Source organism: Balaenoptera acutorostrata, chromosome 9, assembly GCF_949987535.1.
Source record: "Balaenoptera acutorostrata chromosome 9, mBalAcu1.1, whole genome shotgun sequence".
NCBI lineage: Eukaryota > Metazoa > Chordata > Mammalia > Artiodactyla > Balaenopteridae > Balaenoptera > Balaenoptera acutorostrata.
Genome location: NC_080072.1, coordinates 40717370 through 40725993, shown reverse-complemented (window position 1 = coordinate 40725993; position 8624 = coordinate 40717370). Strand labels below are relative to the sequence as shown.

The following is an 8624-nucleotide window of genomic DNA, read 5'->3' as shown; positions in this document are numbered from 1 at the left end:
TTCTGGGCCTTATATGAGATACAACTCTGTTACATTGTATAATTTCATATTTCCTATATTAATTAAAAAAATATTAACTACCCTGTGGCAGGCATTGTTCTAGAAGATACAGAAACAAAAAAAATGAAGATGGAACAGTTCCAATCCTGAAGAAGGTATTGTAGAGTATCTTCTTCTTGTTTTTAAAAACAAGGAAGATCGGGCTTCCCTGGTGGTGCAGTGGTTGAGAATCCGCCTGCCAATGCAGGGGACACAGGTTCGAGCCCTGGTCTGGGAAGATCCCATGTGCCGCGGAGCAACTAGGCCCATGAGCCACAACTACTGAGCCTGAACGTCTGGAGCCTGTGCTCCGCAACAAGAGAGGCCGAGATAGTGAGAGGCACGTGCACCGCGATGAAGAGTGGTCCCCGCTTGCCACAACTAGAGAAAGCCCTCGCACAGAAACAAAGACCCAACACAGCCAAAAACAAATAAATAAATAAAAATTTTAAAAAAAAACAAGGAAGAAGAGTATTACCGAGTTTTTCTGCCACATATGCAGTTCTATTACACTGCATAATTTCATCCTTACCTATAGCCTTCTGTATATGAAACTTAATAAAATCTGATGAAACGATCCAGACTTTATTATCTCCTGCGTTACTTCTTGGATTTTAATCTTGTTTTATGATAACTTGAAAATTTAGCCATCCAGGTACCAACAATTCTGGTGAAGAAATAAAAGGTCACTAGCTCATTAAAACTTTCTGGACTTTCATCAATTAGTAAAGTTATAACTATTTACTAACTACTAACCTTACTGATGGCCCTTTTTTATTTCAGAATTCTTTCAGAAGTCTACATTACCTATTCAGCCATCCTATTTGTTTATTGATAACAAAAGTAAGGATTCTAAATTATATATATTATAGTCTGTCAAACCCTTTGAGTATGAACTGTAGTCCATCCTAGAAAATTCTGTAACTTAACTGTATGTCATTGTAGTTATGATAATAGAAATTTGGTAGAATCATGGAGTTAGGCAAAATATTATAAATAATTTAATTAATAGTAAAGAGCAAGCAACCACTTCCCAAAAATACCTTTTCTCCTCATGGGTTTACTCTTCTCCTCCTTGATTTAAGGTTTATTCTTACCACAGAACTAACTGATAAAGATACCCTTGCTTGGTTATAATATATGACCCTACCTTAGATTTTAAAAAATATTATCCTAATTAGAATTGTTATTCCTTTGCTTCCAAAATAAAAGAGCAAACTTTGAATACATGACTGCATAAATTAAAGAACTCTCTTCCACTAGTCACAGTTCTATAAAAGATTCAGTGATCATCTGAAATCTAGGAAAGTAATACTATTTCTGCACAGGCAGTCAAACTAGAGTAATTGCTGAGATCAGAAGCTAATAGTTAAGTAGTTTCACAGGCTGCTCTCAGTACCAAAATGCACTTTTCATCTGTATTGTCTGTACAGACTGTACTTACTTTTGTTTTAAAACAAAATTAAAATTCTGAACAAGGTCAGAAAGCTTCAGAATAAGTAAGGAAAAAGGAGGTTCAGGTTCAGGCCTAGTTAAAACTTCAGATACCTTGACACTCCATGAATTAAACTCCAGTATCCTAGTAATTACCTACAGATTCAGTGCTTTCTTTCTGACAGTTGTTGGTGGGGAGAGGGGAGAAGGGGGAAGGGCTGCTTAATGGGTATTGACAGTTCCTTTTGGGGTGATGAAAATGTCTTGGAACTAGGAAGAGGTGACGGTTGCACAGCACTGTCTATGTACTAAGTGCTACTTAACTGTACACTTGAAAATGGTTAATTTTTTATAATGTGAATTTCACCTCAATTTTTTTTTAAAGTATCTCTTAAAAAGAAAAGAAAAAGATACAGGGCTTTTTCGGAGAGATGGACTTCACTTTGCTAAGGCCCCCAAAGTACAAAGCCTACATACCAGCAGCGAGGTTGAAGAGGGTCACTCCCACTTCACATAAAGCCGCGTAGAAAGCTTACAGGATTCCCTCAAATGAACCCTAGTTACAATAATGGCCAATTAACTGGCATTTAACACCAATATGAACTCATTTCAGTGAGAATGAGAAAGCGGGAAAACGTTTGTCGGGAGTTTTTTAAAAGCTGCCCCACCGATTTAGAAATCACCTACGAGCAATAGAGAACACCACGGGAGAAACGGTAGGAGCCATATTTTTTTCTGAACGGTTTTTGTCTTGCGGTGACTGTACTCGTGAGGGTTCAATAAGCCTCAAACATTACCTTTAAACCTAGGTGCTTAACTGTAACGAATGCATTTGTCAATGGGGCAGCGTCTCACAGGGAAATGCGAAAACCCAGCATAAGCCTCTTTCTGTAGCGACGAAGCTTGAGCCCAAAGCTCACCGCCATATCCACCCGCGGAAAACCTCCCTCCACCAGCCGAGGAAGGCGGAGCTTCGGCGGGCACTCCCGCCACACAGCGCGAGCTGCGCTGCCGGGCTTCCTGGGATTTGTAGTTTTAGTCAACCCCCCATCTCCTTTGTTCAGGCGGTATATGGTGAACCAAAAACTACAACTCCCAGAGCGCTCCGGGGTGAAGAGCGCCCGCGGCGGTGACGACAGTGGCGGAGAAGACCCGGAGAGGCTCTGCGTTGTGGAGTGGCGCTGCTTGGGCTGGTGGCAGACTGCAGGCTGCTGGCGACGCGGTTGAGGAGAACGGCGAGTGGGTTCGGCATTTCCCGTTGGGGTCTCCGCAACGATGAGTGCTGCCAGAGAGTCCCATCCGCACGGGGTGAAGCGTTCAGCCTCCCCAGACGACGATGTAAATAACAATGGCGGAGTGGTGGAGGGTTGAGGCCTACTAAAGGCTGGGGTAGGCCGGGAAGGGTAGATGAAGACGGAGGAAGCGCCTGAGGTGACCTAGGGGGAGGGCCGAGGGGGAGGACCCAGAAGAATGGGAAATATCCCTTTTTCTTAATTTGAGTTGGAATGTTTGAAGAGGTCCACACGCTAAGAGCCGGAGGCCTGCGTAGGAAGGGGAATCGAGGAAGGAAATCCTGAATGGTTGAGAAGTGAAAGAGCTTAGTCAAGGGACCATGTTTGCTTGTTCGGGGGCTGATGAAGCTTCTTTATGGGGCCTTTATATTCGGTAGAAGCGGCAAGATCCTCCCTGTTTTAGGCTTAAAATGCTCCTGTGATAAAGTCAAGATGTTCATGCAAATTTGGACAGATTTTTCTGGCCGGGATTATTTTTGCAATGCACTATTAAGAGTTAAGCTTAACTGTACTATTAAGAGTAAACCAAGAAAATATTGAACGGAAAAATGGTACCAGGGGAATAATTTGGTACTGGCGCACCGTGCTGAGGCCTGAGACGTTGAGACGTAGAAGCCCGTTTCGATGTCAAGTACCTCTCTTCCCTCTCCTCCCTCCCCCTACAGTTGCCAGTTTAAATTGCAAAGCATTCATTCCTTAAAGTAAACCATTAAATATTTACTGCTGCGCCAGGTGTTGGGAATTCAAAGATGAATAACTGTGGTGTTTATCCTAGGCCTTTTGTGTATTTGTACTAGCTCCTAGCGCGGTGTTATGGACGCTGCAGTAACCAGTAAACGTAAAACTAGGTCCTTCATACAATGGATAAATGCCATGGAAACGTTGATGGGGAAATGGGGGGGGGCGATGGAGAGGTCATAGTTAAGAGTGATGAAGGGAGGACATCTAGTTTTCTTTAGGTTGTTTAAAGCGCTGTCAGTTTCTGAATGTGTAGAGTTTATTTTCTATAGTGCAGTTGAGTGCCTTTCATAATATTTTACTTTGCGAACCATAAAAAGCTTACTGAACACTGTTAGTGCATCAGTTGTAGCAAATGAGATGATGTTAAGACTCATCCTTCTTTGGGTAAGTGGTGGGGTTAGGTCCAGAATAGTAAGGCTCTTTACTGAAATTGATTTTAGCTGTGCAGAAAGATTAGTAATCAGTAAAGATTTGGGGATAAATAGTTATATAGTGAGATTTATTCATTCCTGCTGTTCCTCCCTACAACTGGCTTTGAGATCTTTTCTTGTTAATATGGTAGGCCAGTACCTACCAGGAATGTTATCTAGGCTTTTGAGTAACCTAGGTGCCCTTTTAAAAACTATTACATTGTTATCCTCCTGGTATTTAACTGTGACTTGATTGCTAGAATGTCAAGCACCTGTTTTGCTAGAATCAAAGAAATAATATTTTAGTTTAACAGAAAACTCTAGGTGATATTAGGTAATTTAACAAAGTTAAAGGGATTGAGTAATTAAATCTCTACAGCTTTTGATGGGATCAGTTTAAACTAGATGACCTTTAAGACCTTTTCCAATCCTATAAGCATTCCCTTTGAAAGAGGTGGTTACAGTTGCAATTCAAGAGTAGGTCCTAGGACCTTCACACATTATCTGAAAAGGATTATGTTGCTAATTCTATATTTTAGTGCAATACAGTAGTAACTTGTCCCTTGACAGTGATTTTTTTTTTTTAGTCAGTTTCTTTAATTTTATTTTTGTTGGTAATTGGGAGTTATCTTTAAGTGCTTGTGTTTTTAATCTTTTAAGCATAATATATATTTTAATAGATTTTATTTATTTATTTATTGGCTACATTGGCTCTTCCATTGCTGTGCACGGGCTTTCTCTAGTTGTGGCGAGCGGGGGCTACTCTTCGTTGCGGTGCAAGGGCTTCTCATTGCAGTGGCTTCTCTTGTTGCAGAGCACAGGCTTTAGGAGCGCAGGCTTCAGTAGTTGTGGCACTCGGGCTTCAGTAGTTGTGGCTCACGGGCTCTAGAGCGCAGGCTCAGTAGTTGTGGCGCACGGGCTTAGTTGCTCCACAGCATGTGGGATCTTCACAGGCCAGGGCTCGAACCTGTGTCCCCTGAATTGGCAGGCGGATTCTTAACCACTGCACCAGCAGGGAAGCCCCAGAATAATACATATTTAAGTTTTTAAAATACATGTCTACGTTTAGAAAATCAACCAATTGTAGTGTGTAGTTGGTCAACAATTTCTAATGAACCTCTGCATGTAAAAGATAAAGTTTTCTTTGCCCACTGACCTCACACATTTAATGGGGGTAACAAATCATTGAATCCAGTTGTAGGAAAATGCTGACAATGGTAGAAATAAATTCTAAGAGTTACTACAGTGTGTACTGAGGAGGAGGTAAATTGACTGCTGTTCTATAATAAAGGTATTAAGGATGAAGCCAACTTAAAAATGGTTTCATTGGTTTGATTGGAGGGGAGAATTGAAAGCTATCTTTCAGGAAGTAAGAGGAATGGGGAAGTTAATTTTAGTAACTGGTGGAGAATCTCTAAGAATGTATCAGGCACCCATGTGCTTTTTAGAATGCAGCACTTGAGCAAGGTACTTGCTACTCTATGCCAGGTCCAGGGAACAGTGATTTAGTGAGAATCAGAACTTAAGCTTCACTGGTACTTTGGTTTTTGGTTTTGTTTTGTTTTGTTTTGTTTTAACTATATTGAGCCAGAAACAGTTAAGAAGTAACTAGTCTATGAAAAAATATGAACTGTCAGATGGAAAGAAGTAGAGATTTTGGAACTTAGGTAGCCAAAATCATGAGAGCATGCCACCAAAAGGAATAACCATAAGTGGGTGTCCAGTATGGTACAAATACTTCAACTCTCATATGCCCAGGAGGGATGGTCATCGTTGTTTGATGTATGTATTATTCTATTAGTCTTCTATGAAAAATATTCAGGAGTGAGAATAAAAGGATAGTAAAAACAACTTTATTAGAAATTTTGATATGAACAACCATAGCAAACCTAGTTTTCTTGATTTTTCACTATATATATGTGTGTGTGTGTATATATATATATATATATATATACATATATATATATACCCAAAATGTTTAGCATTCTCTGAATATAGCTAACAGCTTATCAGTTGTCATGTGTGAAACTGAAACACATAATTTCAGATTTCAAATCTGTTTCTAATAGATTTTATCTTTATTTTAGTTCTTGGATTTGCATCATCAAAATATGATACTTGAAGAATTTTTTTGAAGCGTTTTCATTGCTCATAGTTTTGTGTCAGACGGGGTTTGTCTTCTTTGCTCTGTAATTGCAAAACATTTTCATTTTTAGATTATAAACTCAATTAGAATGATCAATACAATGAATGTTTTCATTTCTATATTCCTTCTAGTCACCTGCCCTCAGCATTTGTCCACTTACAAACCATATCAAGTAAATTTTGGTGTACAAATATAAAAGATGATATTAAATAGTCACATACCTCTTTAGAAAAACGGGATGGTCCAGGCTGTTGTTGCAATATTGCAAAATGCAAGATGAAGTTCTTCCTGTTGAATGGCTTTCTAGATAAAAGTACCATATTTTTTTGTCTTTTTTGTCTCTCATTGACTCCCGGGTTGGAGAAAAGTTATCTAGTATTTCATCATCCAAAAACTCATAGTTTAATTTTGCCATTATCATTAGTTTAGACACTACCTGTCATTTTGCGTTCACCTTGTTATTCATCTAATAATTGTGAAATGCCTCCTGTCAGTTTTCAGTTTTTTACTCGGTTGTCATTATGAGTAGAAATTAAAATTTTCAACAAAGAGAGCTAGAAGCATACAACAGAGGGGTGATGTCTTGAAAGATGATGCAGCACTTTGGACAACACGATGAGAAAGCTTTTCTACCACTTTTCTATCTTACTATTTTAGTCATTTTTAGCATATTTTGAAATGATTAATGAATTATAATGAAATAATTCTTAAATTTGTTTAAATATATAGGGGAAAAATATCGCTAGGATTCCATAATATATATTAGATTTATAAAAGGGTTCAATAGACCCATTTGATAATTACAAGATAGAATGAGTTTTATTCTATTCTTTTTAAAAAAAATTTAGTAAATTTTCTCTTTGTTCTTTGGAAGACCTTTAAGTAAGAATAAAAGTCCTAACAGGGACTTCCCTGGTGGCACAGTGGTTAAGACTCTGCACTCCCAATGCCCGGGGCCTGGGTTTAATCCCTGGTCAGGGAACTAGATCCCACATGCATGCCACAACTAAGAGTTCGCATGCAGTAGCTAAGGAGGCAGCCTGCCACAACTAAGACCAGGCCCAACCAAATAAATATTAAAAAAAAAAAAAAAAAAAAAGTCCTCACACATCAGTCCTTACAAATAAGGAAACTGTTCAAAAAAGAAACTAAAATTGGGTCCAGTTGACTCTGATATTGTATTGTTCTTTAGAATATCACTATAGCCAGAGTTTTAAGTTCAGTTAACAGCTGTAGCAGCCTCCTGGGTTCAAAGTATTGGGTACCCTAGGGCCCTGCAAGGCTCTAAGGCAGTAGGTCTCAAAGTGTGGTACCCTACATCAGCAGCATCAGCATCTCTTAGGAATTTGTTAGAAGTGAAATAAATCTTCAAGCCCCACCCCAGATCTGCTAAGTCTGAAACTCTTGAGGTGTAGCTCAGCAGTTTGTATTTTAACCAGCCCTCCAGGTAATTCTTATAGTATAAACTTTTTTTTTTTTTAAGAAATTCACGTTCTTTTATTTATTTATTTATTTATTTATTTATTTATTTATTTATTTATGACTGTGTTGGGTCTTCGTTTCTGTGCGAGGGCTTTCTCTAGTTGTGGCAAGCGGGGACCACTCTTCATCGCGGTGCGCGGGCCTGTCACCATTGCGGCCTCTCTTGTTGCGGAGCACAGGCTCCAGACGCGCAGGCTCAGTAGTTGTGGCTCACGGGCCCAGCTGCTCCGCGGCATGTGGGATCTTCCCAGACCAGGGCTCGAACCCGTGTCCCCTGCATTGGCAGGCAGATTCTCAACCACTGCGCCACCAGGGAAACCCCAGTATAAACTTTTGAAAACCAGATCTCTGGCTGCAAAAGAACTAAAGGACTTTCCCTTAAGGTAACAGAAAAGGAGTATATTCTAATTCGAATATTATGCATATGCTTAACTTCCTAAGCAAGAGTGAGTCCAGTTTATAGTGAAAACTGACAGGGGGAAAAAGCTTGGGATTTACTGGTAGACTGTAAATTTTTAAATATTTATTACTATGCAAAAAAGATTAATTGGCTAATTTCTTTTCCAGCTTGGATCTAGCAATTGGGAGGCAGCAGACTTAGGTAATGAAGAAAGAAAACAAAAGTTCTTGAGACTTATGGGTGCAGGAAAGGTAAGCATCAGACAGAATACGTTTTTATCTTTTCTGTGAAAATAATGCCCTTTTTTATGTATGTTAAGTGAGAAGGAATGGATACACTTGGATCCCATGTTACTGTTCTGCATGACTACTTTAGGCTTTCGGAAATATAGCTGACCTCACTGAGCTGCTTCTAGGATTCTCAGTGCCACTGGGTGGTAATGTTTAGAGACTGCATAGAGAAAAAATTTGGTTTGAGGAGACTCCCGTGGAAGAAAGAAAACGTGGAAGTTCATGATTTGTCATCTGTTAGCCTGATAATTTGATACAAGGTACTTCTGGGCAGACCATTTGGTAGGTCTTTCATATTTTATAGCTCCTTCCAGCCCTTGAAGTAGTAGCCAAGGGAATAGCCTTTGTCAAAAACTTAATTTTAAAAATGTTCAATATATTTTGAAATCT

General features: G+C 39.4%; 1 protein-coding gene across 1 annotated transcript in view; it reads left to right on the top strand.

The window, feature by feature from the left end:
- The first annotated feature begins 2600 nt into the window (after nucleotides 1-2600).
- Nucleotides 2601-8624, top strand: part of C9H11orf58 (chromosome 9 C11orf58 homolog) — a 28881-nt gene continuing 22857 nt past the window's right edge. Inside the window, exons 1-2 of the mRNA XM_007174871.3 lie at nucleotides 2601-2811; nucleotides 8112-8195. Of these exons, the coding sequence (XP_007174933.2) occupies nucleotides 2749-2811; nucleotides 8112-8195 (147 nt within the window). The 5' untranslated portion in view covers nucleotides 2601-2748. The remainder of the gene's footprint in view (nucleotides 2812-8111; nucleotides 8196-8624) is intronic.